This window comes from Nyctereutes procyonoides, unplaced genomic scaffold (assembly GCF_905146905.1).
Source record: "Nyctereutes procyonoides isolate TBG_1078 unplaced genomic scaffold, NYPRO_anot_genome, whole genome shotgun sequence".
Taxonomy (NCBI): Eukaryota; Metazoa; Chordata; class Mammalia; order Carnivora; family Canidae; genus Nyctereutes; species Nyctereutes procyonoides.
The window spans coordinates 44,150,359-44,171,798 of record NW_026575047.1 but is presented as its reverse complement, the minus strand read 5'-3'; the positions used below and the strand labels follow the sequence as shown (position 1 = coordinate 44,171,798).

The 21,440-nt window shown below is 45.5% G+C and overlaps 1 protein-coding gene across 2 annotated transcripts in view; it reads right to left on the bottom strand.

Moving 5' to 3' along the window:
- Nucleotides 1–3,755: 3,755 nt before the first annotated feature.
- Nucleotides 3,756–21,440, bottom strand: part of SLCO3A1 (solute carrier organic anion transporter family member 3A1) — a 303,404-nt gene continuing 285,719 nt past the window's right edge. Inside the window, exons 10-11 of one of the 2 annotated variants that reach the window (XM_055326459.1) lie at nt 13,292–13,534; nt 3,756–4,423 (exon numbers count right to left, since the gene is read on the bottom strand). In XM_055326459.1, coding sequence (XP_055182434.1) covers nt 4,341–4,423; nt 13,292–13,534 — 326 coding nt within the window. In that variant the 3' untranslated portion in view covers nt 3,756–4,340. Of the gene's footprint in view, nt 4,424–11,628; nt 13,535–21,440 lie in introns of those variants that run through there. The other variant, XM_055326458.1, reaches the window with a different exon arrangement.

Sequence of the window (21,440 nt, the reverse complement as noted above, 5' to 3'; positions counted from 1 at the left end):
TTGGGGGATTAAGTACCCAGTAGTGGAATTACTAGATCATATCGCATTTCTATTTCCAGGTTTTTGAGGAACACCTGTACTGTTTTCCACAGCAGCTGCACCAATTTACATTCCCACCAACAATGCATGAGAATTCCTTTAACTCTGCATCTTCACTTAATGCCAACACTTGCTATTTCTTGTATTTTTAATACTAACTATTCTGACAGGTGTGAGATGATATTGTGGTTTTGATCTGCATTTCCCCGATGATTGATACTGAACAGTTTTTCATGTGTCTGGCCATCTTCTGGGAAAATGGCTTTTCAAGTCCTCTGCCCATTTTTGATTGGATTATTTGGTTTTTTTTGGTGTAAGTTTCTACAAGTTCTTCATAATTTTGGATATTAACCTCTTATTGGAGCTATCATTTGCAAATATCTTCTCCCATTCAGTGGGTTACCTTTTCATTTTGTTGATGGTCTCCTTTGCTGTGCAGGAAACCTTTTAGTTTGGTATAGTCCCAACAGTTTATTTTTACTTTTGTTTTCCTTGCCTGAGGAGACAGATCTAGAAGTGAAGCTGTTTTAATAACTAAAAATGACTCAAAAATTAAGGAATCAACTGAGAGGGAGGAGCTACCCAATAGGACCAAGGATTTTCCGAAAGCAAAATGGTAGCAAATGCTGGTAAATAGAAGCTGTTTGTATTAGGCGTCCAAGGATGAGAACTCTCATTGAAACTCATTACTTCTTGAGTCCCACTGGGACCACTCTAGATTATACATACATGGAATTCTCCTGATGTCTTGCCAGGCAGGCTGAAACCTTCTCATCTTCGAGCCACATAAAGACACATTCAGAGCAGTGACTTGACTTGGTAACCTGGCAAGGCTGGTAAGCAGCCGAGCTGAAATGCAAACTTGGTACCTGCTCTTTCCATCCTGTCCTCCTCCTGCTCCCAGCTATGGAGGGCCTACTGTGTGCAGGAAGCCTCACAGTCTTGTCTGTACTAATTAAAAATCATGGCTTCTCCTGAAACCTCACATCAGTTTGAAATATGGAATGTGTGTGGGAACCACTAACTCTCTCCCCCAGGGCTCAGATTATCAGGGAGCCTCAGATGCCATGAAGGAGAGGGTGGGACCTAATCAGAGAGAAGACCTACAAGAATTTATTGGTTTTTCCCTTCCCCAGTGTGGATCTGAATTCTGTAGCTCTCTTCCCCAGTTGTTGCCTCTGATTTTGAGGGGATTGATCTGCCAATATCATCTGAAGCAATGATTGACAATGCTATATGCATCAAGGGTCACCACTCACAGGGACAGCTGACTTTTAAATAAAGTCTTATCTCCAATGTCCTGCTCAAGACATTTATGTCTCCTTTTCTCACATTACGTTGTGAGGTCTAATCATCTGCATACAACTTAAAGACCTAGGCCATGATTATTGTAGCAAATGGCTTCTGTCATGGCAGGTTTGAATTCCTGAGGCTGTTTCCTATATTCTTGGTCAAATGAATTCATGCATTTGTCACTCTGCCTTTGTGCTCTGAGTTAATTGCTTTTTTATTTCACCCCTTCATTCCCTTATGAGGAAGAGCAAAGAAGTGGGATTGCCCATTGAAACACTCTTGAAGATCTGAAAAGCCCTCGTTTGGGAGTCCCAATAAATGCGTATTTGTGCATTTCATACTTTGGAACACTGGAACTCAGGGAGCTTATAATACTTTTAAAAGCACATTACAGAAAGCAAAAGTTAGTTTCTGCCCTATATGTTACCCATAGACATTTCTCTGCAGAGTTACAGAAATAGTTCTGTAGCAGTTCCTGAAGTAGCAAAGCCTAAAAAGAAAAAAAAAAAAACACAAGTTCTTTGTAAAGTGGGTATATTAGTAGTTTTGAATCTGTATTTGAGGCCACAGAAACTGCCTATTTTTATTTTGGTTGAGTCAAATGCTTGGGTGCATCAATAACCCTTTCACAAAGACTGAGAAAAGGGTCAAGTTGGTTTTTCAGATATGGATCAAGATGGACCACATATATATGGAGTTCAAAGCCCCATTGGCCTTTGTAGCTGAGAGAACATTGCTGAGAGTTGGATGTGAGTTCAACCTTCAATTCTCCCTGAGTTGACTGAACAACCTTTGTGACCAAATCTCTTATGGACCTGCTTATATATTGAAGGATGACTCTCTTGATTCCAAAAAAGCAATAATGGGTCTTTGTGAAGTTAAGATAAAATGGATGGAGGGTAAGCTTTCCATAAATTTGACCACCTTTATGGGAGGAAAGGTAGCAAGAGAAAAGAAATGGAGCAACAGACGTAACACAAATGTGAAATTTTGGATTGAAAGCATGAACGCCATAAGCAATAGACTTTCCTTGCATCCTTCTGTCTCCTGCTGAATTTCCAGTGCAAATGAAGCCCTGCTCCTGGGAGGAACCACTAACCAATTTTTCAGCTGCTTCAGCATCTTTCTGAGTCAGGACAGAGAATGTTAAAATTGCATTTTCTTGGGATCTTTATGCCAGAGAGAATAAATCATGTTGCCTTGCAAACACTATACAATCACATAAATAGCAGGGCTGGGCAAAAAAGAGTCCTCGAGGCATCGGTGTGCTGGGTAATCAGGCCTCAGAGAAAGTAACTCACCCAAGCACGCTCTTTCATTAGTCCATGGACTCCTGACCAAAAAGACAACAAAGGGCTGAGGTGAGTGAAGTCCTCTAGTAATATTAGCTTGACGAGCTTTGATTTCAGGTGAGCTCACCTACAAAGGATGAAGCTATAGAGGGCAAGATCCAAGCTGGAAGAGAATACGAAGAAAGTGCTAGCCCCATAAGAGGAGTGGGGCCATCCTATATCTCTTGCCCAGAAGACAAAATGCAAGCACCAGTTTCTGGAGCTCCAGTCTGGCCAACGATGTATGACCCACGTTAGTCGCTGGCATCAACCTGACCAGTCTGTCCATATGTAGTAGGAGTCCAGCCAGTGGACTCAGGATGTGGAAGAGAAAGTGGCCAATTACAAAGAGGCCTGGCAAGGACTAGGAAGACAACCAGAGCCCCATCTACAGGGTGAGGCTGATGTGTATCTGTGTGTGTGTGTGTGGGGGGGCTGTCTGTGGATCCAGAAGAGGGAAGACAAATACTTCTGTTGCCTCTGTAGACTGGGACTGAAGACAAAGCCCCCCAGGCTGATACATCTGAGACTGTTTATCATTCACTCATGTGCATACTGAGCATCCACCAAATCCTCATGGGTTGGCCCTGAGAGGAAGCCATTCCCTGCTCTCCCAGTAGGAGAATCGGACAGGAAAACCAGACAATGATGATGCAGGACCAGAAAATGTAGCAATAGGAGGTGCATCAGGGCTATGGAGCACCTCATTCTAGCCAGAGGTTGGGGAGGCAATGAATAATTACCACTACCAAGCAACCATTCAGTGCTAGAGTTTGGTGCCTCCACCTGTGACCTCATTTAAGTCTTGCCACAGCTGTATAAAGCAGATGTCAATATTCCAATTTAAAAATAATAAAATTGAGTCTCGGTGGAGTCTGCTTACTTGTTCAACGCCACACCAGCATCAAGCAATGGGGTGAGGATTTGAAGCCAGGAACTATTTTGGCTCCAAAGCCTGTGCTCTTTTGAATGCCTCAAAGCCCACAAATCTACATCTACAGCCAGAAACACTCCCCCAAAGAATCTTTTAAGATCATTCTACCCAAAAACACAAGAGAAAAAGATAATAGAGATTACAGCATGAGACAAAGAAAGAATTAAAATAGTGCTTTTAATATAATTTTCAGCAAATGTACAGTATGTACTTTACATCACATATTTCTAAACTGCTCATCTGGAAAATATAAGCTGCAAAAATACAGAATACCACACTCAAAATCTATTGAGTATGTGCTTTTTTTCCCCTTCTTGAAACAGGGTCATTTTTACCACTCCCCACCCCCACCCCATTGTAATCCAGCCTCAGCTGCTTTTGTTAAGAGCTGCTGGAGCCCTCCATCAGAGTATTCTGGAGAGGGGGGGTTTCTAAAGCAGGACATCCCCACAGGAGCCAAGGGAGGGATGGACCAAAGGGAAATTGCACACCTGGTCAACATTACTGTTTAGCAACCCAGGAAATAGCCTACTGCAGGGGTTTGGAGGACTCCTGACCACAGACACCTCCTCAGTCCTCATCACAGGCCTACGCTTGGGGCCTCAAAGGACCACACACTGGCTGGATAATCCACACAGGGACCCTTGGGTTCTTGGGCAGGGCAGAGCACTCTAAGTCAAGCCTGCGAGGTCTGTGGATAGTGGCGGGCTGTTCTCTGGAGGAGGAGGATGAGGGCCAGGCCCTCAGCTTCTCACAAAGGAGTCTTCTGAAGGTGAATGTGACTCGGGGCAGGTTTTCTCAGTCTCAATGTCTTGGTACTCTGTGCCTAAAAGGGGAGGAGGGAAGAAGAGCCAAGAGGAAAAAGAGATCGGTCTTTTCTGGTTTTCCTACTTTTTTTTTCTTAAGGCTTATTATAATACCATCAGGGCTTTCCAGTGAAATGGACAAGAGCAGAAGTCATGCAAGGAAATACTGGGTTTTGCTCCATGTAACCCCAAGGAGCCAGATTCCAAGCCCAGAGACCTTTGTGAAGGCCACATCTTTCTGAGAAGCACATTTATCTATGTATCTATACCAACACTCAACTAGATGTTTCTTCTATGGGAATGAATAAGATGTATCCCAGTCATTAACTTGTCCTCATCTTATATAAATCACCAGTGACAGGCCTTGTGTTCTGGGACTCCAAGTGTCACTGCAATCTCTGTTGAAGATGTGGCTGAGTGCCAGAGAACACCCACCAGCATCATAATGTCATGCTTTCTCCTCCAGCATCCTGGACACTTTGTTTTCTTTTCAGCCACAGTATGCACCACATGCTGAGTCAATCTCCTCACTGGAGCAAGGTTTTTAAGCCTGTGCCACACTTCCAAAATAGATGCTGTGGCTTCATTTAAAAGGCATTAAAAACCCAGCTAGTCCTTGTAATGATTTACAAGCTGGGTAGGTCTCATCGAGCATGACGTGCAGCTCTGCTGTTCGGTGATAGGCATAGTGGGGCTATACAAGTCCCCGCTCATTTACTGGTCCTCTTTGGACTCCGATTCAGTGGTAGAAAAGGTGTGGAAATGTCACTCTTTTCCATAAGATTTTGCAGCTGAGATCTGGCTTATAGGAGGCAGCCCATGTGCTCAAGGCAGTTTGGAGCATCCTTCCTCCACTTTTGTGAGGATCAAGTTCTTGTGGTCTTGGCAGGGGGTAAGGGGTGGTGGTGGTGGTGGGGTTCTGCTGGAAGCCTGGGGAACAGGGGGTTGGGGAGGGTGGGACAGAAGCAAGAGCTGGGGTTGGTTAATAGAAGTGTCCAGAATGAATAAGAGGATCATGAGTGGCCAGAACACTTCTACCCATGTGGGTAAGGAGTGGAAGAAGGAAGGAGAAGTGTGTTTAAAGGTCTCTAATGTTTAATTATTAAGGTAAAAAAGTTTTTCATTTTAGATTCCATGCCTGAGGCAAAATTTTGCAGAGGTTCTCATCTCCGGCTCTTGGCTCATTTCTCTGTGAAACAGAGATTTCTGTAGGGGTTTTCCCAAGAGTAGATGCTCTGCTGGCCTCATCAGAGCTTCCTAAGAGGCAGATTTGTGCTCTCATTTTGGTGGAGATGCGGTGTAGAAAGAGCACTGGTTCAGGAGTCAGACAGACCTGGCATTGGCTCCTGGTGGCCTTCTAACTAGTTGTTAGTCTTGAGAGGCTTGGGTTTACCAAACCAGTTTCCTGATCTATAAAAGTGGAAAAAATTAGACTTACCTTTACCTGGTGTAAAGCTGCTGGGTGCATTACCTGGGACTGTGCCTTATGGGACCTGGCAAGTGGTAGCAGGCTGTTACATGTGAGCTTCCCAGCCCCTTTCTCCTTTGATGTGCTGGACTAATCTATGTGTTAGCTGGGTTCCTTTTGTAATGCAACTTCCTACATTGCATACTTCCAATTCATCTTATGTCCTTAGATTATAAAATTGAACAGTTTTGACAAACATATCTCCGTGAGAGCTATCTTCTATTAAGTAGCATGAACTTAAGAAAAATATTATTTTGGGGGAATTTTAATGGGATGGCAAGATGTCAACCTACGGAATGTTAAACCTCTGGAAAATTTACCATTCCATTTGCTCATAGGAGAAGAACATAATCACTTTGCCTTATGGAAAAATATTCAGAATTTATGCTAATTATCAACTACTGATTGTTGGCCTGAGTCATTAATGCAAAAATAGAAGCATCAAGAAACTGTGTTCCTAAAAGCCTAATATCTGATATAGAGAAAGACATATCCAACCTGTGACCAGTGTCAGGGTGTATGAAAGTCCTGGGCCAGAGCCAAAATCCTGAGGTTGATGCTGAGAACCATGGCGGTGCCTGGTGGGATGTCTGGGGTCTCCCCACTGAAGCCGATGACCAGCACTGAGGAATGCCTCCCTGGCATGTCACAATGTAGGAGAGCGGGAGAATCTGTTTCCTTTTACCTGTCCGCTTCTGGTAGAACACCCTATAGAGACTGGGCTCTGCGGTTAAGACTGGGAACAACACAGGAAGAACCAAAGTCCCCGCAAGACAGCTGTCGTGGTGTCCTGGTGGTTCTATAGGGGGCACGTGAGAATGGGTGGGACCCACAGTCCATTTGAGCTGGGGTCTTTCTGATGAGGCGGTCCTTATGGGTGGGGAGCGGTGTCTCACATCTAGCCCAGTATGCAGGGGGTACCTGTAAAGGCTAAGATCACAGGCTTTGGATTCATGGACCTGGGTTTGAATCCCAGCTGTTTCTCTTGGTCCTGAGCCAATTCTGAAAGCCCTCCCTGCCTCGTTTTCCTCTCCTATACACTGATGCTAATAACAGTTCCCACCTCATGGAGCTATTGTTGAGATTAAATGAGCTAACACATGTAAGAAGCTGGTTCACAGTAAGTGCTTGGTAAATGTTAGCTACTATTATTAGTTGTTAATAGTGCTTACCAATTCCCCTGGCATATCTACTAGTTTCATAGTGCTAAGATTTTGTGTTGGTGGAAGGGATGTGAAATACTATTTGAATCCTTTTTTTTTTTTTTTTTTTTTTACTCATTCCTACATTTCCTCCACCCATCCCCATTTCATCACATAATAGGACAATTACTATGGTAGAACTATGGAGTATCATAGCTTGGAAGGGCCTGGAGATCAGATCGTGTAGCTCAAATTCCTCTCAGTCCATAGAGAAAAAGATGATGTTGCCTTCAATTATAAACCCTGACAGTCATGGGGTACTTACCTCATTCTTGGAAAATGGGATACTCGCATTAGATTCCCATGGGCAGTAACGTCAGGGCTGATGGACAACCAGCTGCAGGACCCCTCCTACACGTGACTTAGCCCATGCTAGAGCAGCCTTAGCTGCTGGAGCCCCCTGCCCCCCCCCCAACCCCCAAACATGCTGTACTGCTTCAGAGCTCAGCACACTACTGCCCTTGGCCACTGTCTTTGTAAAAAAAGCTTTATTGGAACACAGCCCATGCATTTGTTTACACATGAGCTGCTTTCATGCCACAACAGAGTTGAGTGCTTGTGACAGACTCTGTAGGACCCTCAAAGCCTTAAAATGGTTACCACCTAGCTCTTTACAGGTTTGTCAACTTGTTCCGGTGGCCCTCTCAGGAGAGGTGACCTCCTACCCCCTCTCCCTGGCAGACACGCACTGCTCTTTAGTTCTTGGTTCTAGACCATGCCTCTCTCTCAAACCTTCCTGATTCTCGATGCCAGGAGGCTGAACTTTCCACCACCATGAATCAGCCCTCCTTGGGCCAAGTCAGAGCCGGGCTCTTAATATTATTATTCTATTGCTTTTGTTTGTGGTCAGGTCTGTCTGGCTCATTGAACTGTGAGCTCTTGGAGGATGGAACCATGTCTTTTTCATCTTTGCTGCTGGTCCAGGGCCTGGCATATTACCAGAATCTTAATAAAGGAACGAGTGAATAAATGCACTCGAGAAATTTTATAGAAATTATTTTTATAGAAATTATCAAGCTTGTACAATATATCCCCAAATGGCACTAACCCTGCCAAGGGAAATCATGCTACCATGTGGATGGTCCCCAAGAGGCAGAGTTCTGTCCCTGTCTCCAGAGCAATCACATATCTCTGAGGTACAGGAGACTCTTTGCTTTTCTGAATTTCCCATTTTAGGCCATTCAACTCCTGTCCTTCCTGACATGACCACCAGGCACTCTGAGATCACCTACAAATGGAGAAAAGGGGAGGGTGGGTGGTGGCTGGCTATGTGCAGGCAGTGTCGTTTCCAGTGTTACCTTGAGCATCAGGCCCCATAAGAGGCATCTGAACAGAAATAGCTTCTTGCATATTCAATTGATTAGGGATTCTTCTGTTTTGAGAATTTGTGAGCAACCATAATCCCCCAGGGGCGCTGGGTCTGAAGGCTATCATTCAGGGCTAGTTAACTGCTCGAAGAGATTAGGTCCTTGCACCTGTTCAGAACTCAAGAATTTGGACTGAGGTAGACGATAATTGACCACATGCACCGCGGTCGGTCCTTTCAGACGAGGGTGCGTTCTGTCTTCTTCCTATGAATCAGAATCCCCACTACCAAACCTTAACCATTGTCATGACCATAACATAATAAGCACGCCCTCACCAACTCGACTTCCAAGGCCAAACGATAGCAACAATGAACGCGTAAATGACACCAAGGCTATCATAATGGACTACAACGTGCCCCCCCGCAAAAGTGGCTTACTTGGTGGGTCTAGTTGCGCGTTGGCCGAGGTCCCACCACCCCCACCCCAAGACCCACACCCTCTTGAGATGAACATGTAGCCCTATCCTCCCCCCTCACCAGCTGCCCACCGCCCACTAACCGCACCCCCACTGCCCCCTCCCGTGCCCCAAAAAACCAAAACTTACATATGTCATCCCTCCAACAGTCCAAGTAAAAATCACCATACCACCCCCCATCAAAAACCAAATGACCACCCCCCACCCCCACGGTTACCCAGACCACCTCAGTGCTAGTCCCTCACACCGGCCCCACACCCGACACCTCCTAAACAACCCCAACCATCCACTCTAGCTTTTCGCACATCACTATGCCAACACGCTCAAAACACACCCCCAATCCCAAACCAATGCAACCCCCATCATCTCCGAGTCAAACCACCAGCCCTGACCCAGTTCGATCCCAGCCAGGTATGCTCCGCGAACCAATGCCACCATCCTGCCTATTCCCTCCTTGCCTCCTTCCCCTCCTCCCATCCGTACCCTGTGCCGTAAATACTACCCCATAAGAAGTCCTTTTTTCACCCGTCCTCCCGCTCCACCAAAAAACCCCACCTCTGCTTTAAACACCACCAACACAGAGATCGTGAAATGAAGTGTATGAGTGGATGAGACTAATAGAACTACTGTTCAGCGCAAATCACACAGTTACCTACAAATTAAATGGTCCATCCTCTAGACTAGATACCCACCGCTACCATGCCCCATCTCTGCCCCCATTAAACCCCTCAAAAACCCATTCTCCCCATCCCTACCCTTCACTATGGACATTGTATTACCCTCCACTTGTGTCCATTTATTCGTTAAGCCCCATTTTACAGGCCCAGAAAACAGCCTACACTGCTATTGGAAAGACTTCCCTTGCTCCTTCATTAGCTGTGAGGAAAGCCTGTATGCTGTGGCCTTCTGCAGTGGTAGGTTTCCCTGGGGAAGGGATGGGAAATCTTGACATGTCCAAGTACGGGGTCATCCTTGAAGATAGGGAAGGGGATTAAATCAGTGATCTAAATGTATAAACACCACTTTAAAATGTATAGGCCTAACTTTAAAAATCACTAGAAGAAGCCATTCTACTCTAAGTTGGTGAGAGAAAAAAGTGATTTTTATGGAGAAGCACACTCTTTCCTGTGTGGAAGACATTAACAAGTCTGTCAAAGGATTCCTTAGAAGCTCTTGACTTACCCTTATTATTTTGCCTAAGCGCTACTGGAAAACTCCTTAGGGGGGATACGGAGAGGAGGTCTCTCTTGCTCCTTCATTAGCTGTGAGGAAAGCCCACATGCTGTGGCCTTCTGGAGTGGCAGTGTCCACAGGGTGCCTTGATGCTTCCCAGCCTTCCTCGGTGGAGGCGTGAAGGAGGGAGCAAGGCTGCTGGTCCTCCCTGACAGCACACACCAAACTCCATACCTCAGAGAGAAATCCACTTTTACAAAATGTGTTTACTTCATATATGCAGGACTAACATCGGTCAAAAAACTTCTTGGTCTACATGTAGGAGTTACAAAAAAAGTCTGTCAAAAGTTGCAGCAAAGAGAGACTTTTTCATCCATCTCTGGGTCAGTTCAACTAAGATGGTGGAGGAGTTAGGAGCAGAAGAGAGAGAGAAGCTGTGTTCACCTTCTAGGTTTATTCTATCCCTTACATTTTTGTTGTAAGGCCCATGTAGCTCTTGCCAGGACATCTTTTCATTCAGAATACCACTCAAAACCAAATAACCAAGGAGCTGGATCTAATGCTGTAGATACAACGGTTCTTTGTAGCACAAAAGGAACCCTAACACCAGACTGGGTTTTCTGTTCTGTAAGTAGGAAAGAAATTAAAACTCTAAAAGGTGACACACCACAGTTTAGAGCCATGTTGAAATCGGGGGCTTTCAGTTCATATCCAATTGTTGACAAAACTGAGCCCTGGAGGTGTTTTCCTTTTTCATCTCAACATTTCACTCATCTTAAAATTTCAGAGGAAAAAAAAATCCAAAATGCAAAGAGTTTTCAAAAAACTTTCTTTTTAAAGCAAATGGCCCCATGAAAGCAGGAGGTCATCGGGCCTCACTGTGTGTGTACTGAGTTTGGAGAGCTATGCAGAGGGCAGTGGCCTATTAGCAACACATTTTAAAACACAACTCACCCCAAACCTGTACAGAACAGTTTCAAAGCCTTAGGAGCGACAGAGAATACATATTTTATGAGTTGGTTGGAGAACAATCCTGCCTTTTTCTAGTTAACACATTGAGGAGTGTCCCTATGTCCACGGACAAGGACAGACTAAGAGGAAACACATGAAGGGTGTTTTTGGAAGAATCCTGTCCCAGGGAGCTGATCACCGTGGGCCCGCACCACAACATGTTGTCCTTGCTTGGTGGTGCTTTCTCAAGTTTCGGGCTGTCACTCAAAATGCCCCATTTACAGGTTGAGAAATTTGGCACACAACAAGCCCACTCTTCTCCCCACTCTTTGCATTTCTGATTCTTCTGTTGCCCTCTGCGTGAACTGCAAATCTGTGTCTTAGGTGAAAAGGCAAACCAACAACCCTTGAGATCTTTCCCAGGGCCATGAGTGGCCTGGACAAAGGTCACGGAGGAGACATTAAAGGGCCTTAACAGAGCCACGTGGGAGCACACGCAGGCTCTCACTTAAGCTCCGCCCCCTTATGGGACCGGTCTTATGAGGCTGAGGCTCCTGCCTCTGAGAGACGCCCCTCCCAAGATTCTTATCTCCAACTGCTGGAGGGTCAGCCACTTTCAAAACACAGATGAGGCCTCTTTGTTCAACTCTGACCCTGAAAACAGTGACATTTTAATGCATCAGACCTGCGGTGGCTTCTACAACCTTGTGGGTCTATTCACCATCACAGACCCCACAAACCGATCAACAGCTCATGCCAGGGACTGTTCCTTCTCTTGCCTATCCCCAGAGGCACTGTGCCCATCCACACAACCCACATCTAAGCGTGTCTCCTCCACGGGCTGAAAAGAACGCTTCTCGGAATGTGAAGCATGAATATAAAAGGGCTTCCCATGACAGTGATCACTGAATCATGGGGAATAAAGCCAGAAGGCGAATTTGCAATTCATCACATTATCCCCTGTTGTCTCAAATGTGATTCTTTTAAAGGCAGGCTGCATAGACACTCTTAAAGCATTTTTTTCTTCATGTAGCACATGGTATATTCTTGTTTGCGCAGAATATCCGAATGAGGATAAAACGATAAAAAAAAATTACAATAGATTAATGCATCCCTTGAATCACATTATATTTTTGGTGCATTAAAAAAAGGAGGAAAAGAGAAAGAAAGCAACCAGCATAATAAACTCAGCCTAGAGAAATGTGTTAGTGATTGAAGGGTTAACACGGATTTTAGAAGTGGTTAAAAATAGTATTAGAGGATTATACATACAACAGTTTGAAATTCATATGCATTGCGGTTTTTTCTTTTAAAAATGGCAAAATGTTTGGCAAATGTAAGCAAATGACTTGGACTGTGTGGGTTTCACCGGCTCTGAGAGAAGTCGGTCATAGCCAGGCGAGGCCCACTGCTTCCTGAGGTCACTCTGCGGGGCTGGGGGGTGCTGTGGGGGGAGGGGAGGTGCTGTGCCCCCCCCCCCATGCCCGGTTCCCCCCGGGGCCCTCAGTCTTGAACATGAACATGGAGCTGGTGAGAGATGCCAACTACAGACTCCAGCACGGATCACCCATTAGCATCGCTGAGAGAACTCTGGGGCCTTGAACCACATGCAGACTGGGTGAGTCGTCTACACAATGACCCATATTGCAAAAGTAAGAGGAGGGGACACCCGCTCCTGCGACTTGTGTGCCCCCCACCCTCGCGTGGAGGGGGCAGGTGGCACAGGGTGTGTCGCTAGTGCTTATCCTGGCAATGTTGTCAACTTGTGTTTTTTAGTAGACTTTTAAAAAAATTTGTATGTGTATGTATATCCAGAAAGGTCCATCCTCCAAGCGGGCCACCATTAGTTCCCTGAATTTGGCAGTGCCTGTTGCTTGCAGCTGTCGGCATCCCGAAAAAAACCACGAGGTGCCTTCAAAGAGTAGACTCTGGGCCCAGCAGGTCGCACGCCAGACACGTGATCCCATGTTCTCCTTATTCTGAATCCTATCTGGCTCTGATTTTGAGAAAGAGGACAAGGGCTGTGTTGTGTGTGTTGTATGTGTGTGTGTGTGCGCATGTAGGTGTGTGTCTCTGTACTGAGTTTTGCTTTTTCTTTTTTTTTTTGAAACTTTTTCTTTTTTTAGGAAAAATGACCCTTTGATTCCTAATACAGAGTTCAACCTCCTTTCGTCACTATAAAACGGACTCCATGTTTTCACACCACTCATGATCTTCAAGGTTATAGATAAATTTTGTCCTATGGGTCTGGCTTGCGGGCACAGGGTCCCTCCCCAGATTGTCTAGGGTCAGAGTAGAGGCAAAGAACTCACTGGTGCTCAGCCCGCCCTCGTGGTTTTTGATGTAGCGTTTATAGTTTTTCCTCAGGCACTGCCACGTGGTTGTGTAGAGGACAAAGGCGGAGGACTTCAGAACGATGGCGATGCTGACATACAGGTATCTGTAGGCCACGTTGTCATACAGGACACAGGCGCCTTGCTCCCCGCAGAACGTGCTCCAGAACAGGCAGGTGGAGTCAATGCCGGCCCCAAAGATGAGGGGAGGGGGAATGAAGCCTGTGAGAGGGGAAGAAACACGTCACACTCATGCTCTGGCCTCTCCCCATCCATACGCATGCACTGCTCTCTTTACAGGACCACCGGGCTAGGGGGTCCCACTGGGCCTCTGACTCCATGGCACAGGGCTGGAAAGACTGGAGTCCAAACTCCAGTTCTGCTCAAACCTGTGCCCAGTTGTCAAGTCCCCCTGGGCTGTTATTTTCTCATCTGCAAAATGGGGATAATATCACTCCTGCTGAGACTGCTCAGAAGACTGACCAAATGAAGCCATGGAAAGCATTTAGAAGGACGCCTAGAACACAAACAAGATGAATGACGGCTGCTACTAGTCTCATCTGCTGATAGGCTGAGAAGGAAAAAGCTGGTCTTCTCTGGAGGGACCATTCCTCGTGTTGAAGCAGTGCAACCTCATTGAGGGAAATGCAAGGAGGTAGTGCACTCCGTGTATCGTGTTCCTGCACAGCGCTTCCATGGCTATGTGTGTGAGTGGAGGGAGCAGGGACCGGAAGGGACCAGAAGTTGAACAGGAGTACACTTTACCTTATGTATAGACACATACGTGTATACATGCATGCACGTGTGTAAAATGCACAGATAAATGTGTATGCATCCATCATTTAAGATGAAAAATATCTGCATGCAAGCTAACAATTTCCCTTCCCCTAGACATCACCACTGCATTGAATTCTTCTCATTCTGAGCTGAGAACCAGTTTTAAAACCTTCACCATGGAGTATTCCACATGCTTCCAACCAATGATCAAAAATGGCAGAGGGGATGAGAACTACTCTCCTTAACTCAGGTCTGTGTTTCTGGCCCTTGTCCAAGCCCGAAGGTCATCAGTCCTGGCTGCACATTTATAATCATCCAAGGTGTTCCATCCTAGAACAATTAAATTAGAATGTTTGGTGTGTGGCCAGGTCATTGGCATTGTGAAAGCATCTCCTGGTGATTCTGGCCATTGGGAGGGAGAGGGGGAGGGTGGGGGAAGCGTTTCATCCGTACTGTGGGAAATCAGTAGATGGCCCATTAATACAAATTAATTGCCTCACACTAAAAGTATCCCCAAGACCAGAATGTGGTGCCAATCACATTCAGGGAGAGCCCTCAGGGCAGAACATGATCACTGGAAGCAGGTACCAAGAGATCTGAGATCCCAGTCCTGAGGTAGCCTGCGAGCTGGATGATATTTCTAGGGTCAGCCCTGGAGTGTCAGTTGCACTTTGTGAATCTGAAGTGATGAGATATAGATCCTTCGCCCGGGAAGGTACATCTACCCCCAAAAAATCACACCATGTTTCAGGGGGTTCATGGACCCCTGAAGTCCATTCATGATCACCAGAATGAGAACACCTGTGTCATCCATGCTGCAGACCCTCCTTTCGGATGGACCCTCCGAGGGCAGCCAGGGAGGGAAAGCAAAACAGCCCTTCCTTTGTTTTAAGGACAGGCTCAGAAGGGCTGAGAGAGGGACCGCACTGTCCCATCAGTCCTAATGAGGTTGGCCGAGCTCCTGGCTCTCCAGATGCCTCAGCACTTAGCCTAGCCTTAGCACTCCTCAGCTCTGTCCCATGTTAGCCTGCAGAGAAACCCTGAGAAGGAATTTTAGTTGGAAACCTCATTAAACTGCCCAAGCAGCTCGATTCAACAAGTAAACTCCAGGCTCAAAATCCTGCAGGCAGCTTCCAAGTCTGCCTGGGCCCACCCCTTGGAAAGTCCTCATAAGAAGGCTGCCCCAGGATCCAAGGCCTTCCTCACCAACCAGTGGGTACTCTCCCACCCCCCACCCCACACCCCCAACAAATGCCTTTCTTCATTTAACTCAAAAGGAGCCCCCTGGACTAACTGCTCTGACAACCACATAGGAGAAACTAAGTCACACTCCACATTATTTAAGTAAAGAAATGGAGAACTGGAGCCAATTTATATTGATGACTTAGGAAAAAGAACAAATCTGTTTCTCGGGCCCATTGGGATTGTGTGAATCCATTCACCTATTTCTCTGGATTTTAGGAGACTGTGATAGCCCCTCCCTCCTCTTCTGCCTTTCCTGAGGTCACTTTGTCCTAGCCTTCCCATTCATCACCAGGCCATGGGGGTGCCAAGACCTGGATACCTCTGGCAACAGTTCTGCCATGGGAAGGGAGTGACAGCACAGGGGCCCCTCGCTCCTCAATGCAAAAGGGCTGAAAGAGTCACAAACACATCCACACGGGGCAAATGTGGTCCTATTTTCAGCACATTGGAGATTTGCAACATAAAGGAGTCATTATTTAATACCTGCTTGGACCAAAATAGTCCTCTAAATTGCCAATATGCAACTCCTTCATAGATCTGTATCTGAGTGAGGGTTTTTAAAATATTGTGTTATCTTTAAAGTAGGGCATCCCTCTTTGTGTTAACGTGTCAATTTTATCCTGCCTCCTGTCAAGCTCTATTACCAGATGACGCAGCCCTGGAAGGAGTCAGAAAAAGCCTTCAAACTAGAAAAAGTTTTTTCATATTTTGGAGAACCTTTGTGATAGGGAAGAAAGAACCTTTGAGTCAAAAGCCTTAGGGGCAAGTCACTTCATTCCTTGGTACCTCAGTTTCCTGATCTTTAAAATGGAGCTAATACTGCGCACCTAGCCAGGATCAAGGCGAGCATTGGTACAGACGAAGTGTTATGCGTAGGTCTGGTCCTTCCACCTGGCCAGAGCTTCTGGCACCTGATTTATGTTATACAGGGGATTTGGGGTAACACTTTAGAATAAAGTCCAGGTTCAATACTTTCAGTATAACTGTTATGAGGTTCCTTTTCTATATGAAAAAAAAATATTGGCTTTTCCATGGAATTCATCTTTTTCCTTTATAGGGACTTAAATTCTTCCCTAAAGGGGGGCTCTGGGTCTCAGGTGTGCAGAGAATACTAGAGAGGAAGAACAGACTGGATCTCATTCATCAGAGGTCATGCTAGCACATGCCTGATTAGTCACAGCAGGGAGTTCCACCTGATGGCTAATTCTCATGTGCAGGCACTCATCATTCTGTTTATCACTCAGGTAGACCAAACAAACCCGTCCCTGCAGGATCCTGCCTCCCCAGACACCAATGGGAGACTGTGGTGGTAGTTAATGAAGGGAAACCTCCTTAAAATGGAACAGGGAGGACAGAAGGGGGAGCCATATAACAAGAACAACTCAACTGTCAATTACAGACCCCCAACAGGGAAAGGTACACACATTGTATCTCCTACAAGAAATGGACTACCCCAGCCACTCAGCCATAAGAGCCCGTCTTCACCCTCAACTCTTGCTTTTCTCCAATAGACTTTCATTCAGAACCCCTCCCGACCTCTTGATTCTTCTCCATAAAGTAACCTTCCTCTCCTTTATGGCAGAACTTGCCTATGGTTTTGCTGTAGCTTACATATCCGGAACTGCAATTCTATTTATTATTGTTGATTTTTTTTTTTTTTTTGCTGGTGAAATAATGAGATTTTTAAGGTTAACACTATTTAGCGATCAGAGTGGGATCCAGAGAGAACCTGCACCAGCTCCATGAGCAAACTAGTGCTGGCACCCTCAGAGCCATGTGAGCTACTTTTCTGCTGACCTTAGACTTTGAAGGTAAGTTTTCTTCTGGAGATCAAGCTCCACGCTGGGTTTTGAGCTCTCCAGACTTTATTCGAGATCTGTTTTAAGGCTTTGTTCTTTCTGAGAGCACTCATTTGGCCTTTGGTAGGATTCCTTTTGGAACCGGAATGTTGCTGTTGAAAAACTGCACTGTTTAGGAAATTCTTGTTTCTCTAGAGAATAAACCTCTAAGAAATGGGGTTCCAGCCCTCAAAATGCTTTAGAGGGTGCTGTCCGCCTTCTGGGACCACAAATGGTTTTATGTTGAAAAGCTGCAGTCTCTCTTCACATGCATTTCTAACTAAATGGACCAACTTCACCAAAAGAAATTTTCAATTTTAGTGGGGAACCCTTCCATTTCCTAAATTTACTTTTCTCAAAACTGAATTGGACAGGACTGGTTCTAAAATTGTCTACTGAATGGGATGCCTATATTGATTGCTATTTTTGAAGCTTCCAAACGTTGTCAGAAATCTGAAATTTATACTAGCTGCATCAAAGGAAACAGGGTGGCTGAGGCCACTTTCCCCCTTCCCTGTTCTCTTGGTCTCAGAATGTATGGCAGCTTCCTGGCTCAAGTACAGCCTCTGAGGCCATTTCCCTTATTGGCTCACCTTCCCTCTCCCTCTGAAGGAACGCCTCGCTCCTCTCCCTAATAAGCCCCACATTTCTTATGTTCCCTGGAATAAGGTCAAATTGTGAGCCACAGTTAAAGAGTTTCCTAAAGTAAATGAGGACTCCTGTAAGGTGTGCTGAAGAATTTAACAGAGTTATTAAAATTTACCAACCTGGTTCCTCAGATTTAAATTAGTCCACGTGCTTATTGCCGAGGGCCAGGTGAAACAATGGATGGAACTAGCCCAATGGGAACATCCTGAAGGGGATTTAGAGAAAACAGACCCCTAGCTTTTGGCAGGATGCTAGAACACTTGCTGGAAAGCTCCACTAAGCAATTATGGTAGCTTTGGAACAAAATTTAGATTTGCACACAAAAGCCTGGTGAACTTGTTCATGACTATTACAATCAACTCCAAATTGTCTTTTTTAATAAAGATTTTATTTTTATTTATTTATATTTTTTTGATTTTATTTATTTATGAGAGACACACACACACACACACAGAGGTAGAGACACAGGCAGAGAGAGAAGCAGGCTCCACTCAGGGAGCCCGATGTGGGACTCGATACCAGGACTCCAGGATCATGCCCTGCGCCAAAGACAGGCACTCAACCGCTGAGCCACCCAGGCATCCCCCAAATTGTCTTTAAAGAACATTCTGGTCTTCCTTTAGATGTAGAATCCACCTGGGTAGCATTGAACTCAATTTATTATTATTACTATTATTATTATTATTATTGAAATGGAGTACATGAAAATCCCAAGAAGTCTCCCCACTCAGCACAGAGCCCAATGTGGGGCTCGGTCTCCCAACCCTGAGCCAAAATCCAGAATTGGGACACTCAACCTCCTGAGCCATCCAGGTGCCCTGGTATTTCTTTTTTAGGTAAAAGGACCGGGATCCCTGGGTGGCGCAGCGGTTTAGCGCCTGCCTTTGGCCCAGGGCGCGATCCTGGAGACCCGGGATCGAATCCCACATCGGGCTTCCAGTGCATGGAGCCTGCTTCTCCCTCTGCCTGTGTCTCTGCCTCTCTCTCTCTCTGACTATCATAAAAAAAAAAAAATTTAGTTAAAAGGACCAGGATGGAATGGGACTACCCACGCCAGATTTAATTTGGCAAACCAGCTCACTTGCACCCTAGATGAGTCATCCAAAAAGCACTAAAATTCTTAATCTTTAATGCTGGCAACCGAACATCTCTAAACAAAACTAACCTTCCCCCAATTTCCGTTATTACTGCCAAGTGCCAGGACCGTGGAAAAAGATGGTTACAAACTTAAGAGCTCCAGGCACCTGCAGCCTTCTATCTGGCCTTTGTGATATCCTCCTAATTCCCAGTGTCGGGGCTCTGAGGAACTACACGGGTTCTTCCCAGTCTTCTTGCCTGATCAGCTCAGAGAAATCGCTCTCCAGATTGGGAATGAATCTCTTTGTCTTTATCGACACCAGAGCTAAACTCTCATTGCTCAATATCCCAGCCTTGGATATGAAACCAATTCAAATAGTGGAGGTCTTTAATAAACCTCAATAGCTCCCAGTCTCCAAACCCTATTCCCCCTTGTTTAGGCTTGCTAATACTCACCCTTTTCTCCTTATTTATTGGGCTGAGATTTCTTAGAAAAATATCGTGCCAGAATTTCTCCCAAAGAACCTGACAGTAGTAATCAAAATAGCCAACCAGGCGAATTAAATGACCCTTCCGCACCATTACTTGCTCTGACTGTGCCAGCACTATAGCAGAGTCTGGAGACGCCAACCATTTGCCTCTATTGAATCAGCTACCCTCCTTTTTATGGGTAAGATCTTCAGTTGATATTGGCAGAATCCAGAGTATACATCCCATCAAGGTTCGAATAGATCCCTCAAAACCTCTCTCCAGAAGTAATCAATAATACCTTATAAATAAAAAAAACCCTTCAAGGCATCAAGCGCATAAAGAAGATTACAGGGCCCAAGGCCTTATTAGCTCCTGAACTAGTCCCTGTAGTATCCCTATTTTACTCTTGAGAAAACCCAGTGGCTGAGGATAGAAGTTTGTTCATGACCTCAAAGCAATAAATAACATTGCTGTCCCTTGGTACCTGGTAATTCCCAACCCCCATACGCTACTGGCATCCATTCCCACTCAAAGCAAATTTTCACTGTAGTTGATCTATGCATTTTTCAGTATCCTAGTTGATAAGGAGAGCGAATATCTTTTTGATTGTACCTGGACAGTAATGCCCCAGGGGTTACACAGAGAACTTCTTTTTAGTTTTCACAAGCCTTAGAAGTCAATTTGGATGATGTCAGTTACAATACAGAGAGGATTTCCTTCTTTGCTCCCTTTTTCAAGCTTTTTTTTTTCATGTGCGCGCGTGCGCGCGCGCACACACACACACACACACACACACAGGGTGTGGAGCCTGACATAGGGCTCAACCTCACAGCCCCGAGATCATGACCTGAGGCAAAATCAAGAGTTGGACGCTTAACCGACTGAGCTACCCAGGTACCCCCCACCCCCTTTCTCAAACTTCTTTACAGAAAACAGCATCTACTTGTTTAAAACTTTTGGCCTTGAAGAGACATAGGGAAATTGCACCTTTGACAGAGCACCAGATTTCAGAACAAGGGCTACATTTGAATCCAGGTAGTTTTTAGCATCTAGAACCTCCCCAAACCTAAAACTAAGCACCACTTAGCGAGGCTTTTGGGGACTGGCTAGCTACTGTTGAAATTAGATTTCAAGCTGTTCTCCAACCTCCATATGCTTTACTAAAAACTGACAAACCTGACCCTATTATTTGGAAAGATCAGGAAGGCACAGCTTTTGAGACTTTAAAGAAAAGCCTAATAAAGCCCCTTATCCTCAGACATCCTAATGATCAACTTCTCCTGTTTATATGGGAGAGGGGAGGGAATGCCCTTTGAGCACCCACCCAAAACATGAGACATCAACCCCTAGGGTATTGGGGCCAACAGTATGCCCCTGTGGCATAGGGATATCCCCCTGCCTCAGGTCCATTCCTTCTACTGCCCATTTAAGTGAAGGCCAGAGGACCCCCTCTAAACATCCTTGTGCCCCTGTAGCAGAGGCCCGAGTCCTGAATTCTTCTCACTCCATCCTTGGCAGGAGCATGTCACAGGAGGTGAGGCAACTGGCTGCCAACTGCTCCTCATACAACCTTTTCACTGCAATAACCTTCACCTGCTCTTCTCCCCCTTCCTGGACCACACCTCACACAGCTGCTTAATGCTGACAGATCATGGTTCGACTCCTGTGACCATGTACAGGAAAGTCCTCTAACCCATGTAGTTTTTTCATGGTTTACTGATGGTGTTCTTATTTAAAGGATGAAGACGGTAAATATGATGGGTACGTTATTGCAATTCCTTTTGAGGTCACCAAGGCAGTCCTTTTATCTTTGACTACTTTGGCCCAATAGACTGAGCTATATGGTCTTTCATGTTTGTAGCTTAGCAAGGGTAAAATCGCCAACATTTCAATTGACAGTCCAGTTTGCCTTTGGGGTAGCTCATGGCTTTAGAATATTATTAAGGTTCCTGGGCATTCCAGACTTGGCCCCCTCAGAGGCCAAAGGAAAACACCTTGCTGATCTTTCCACCAAAAATGTTGCTCATAGGGAAACCAATAGCCAAACCTCTTTCATGGTCCAAAGGGATGTT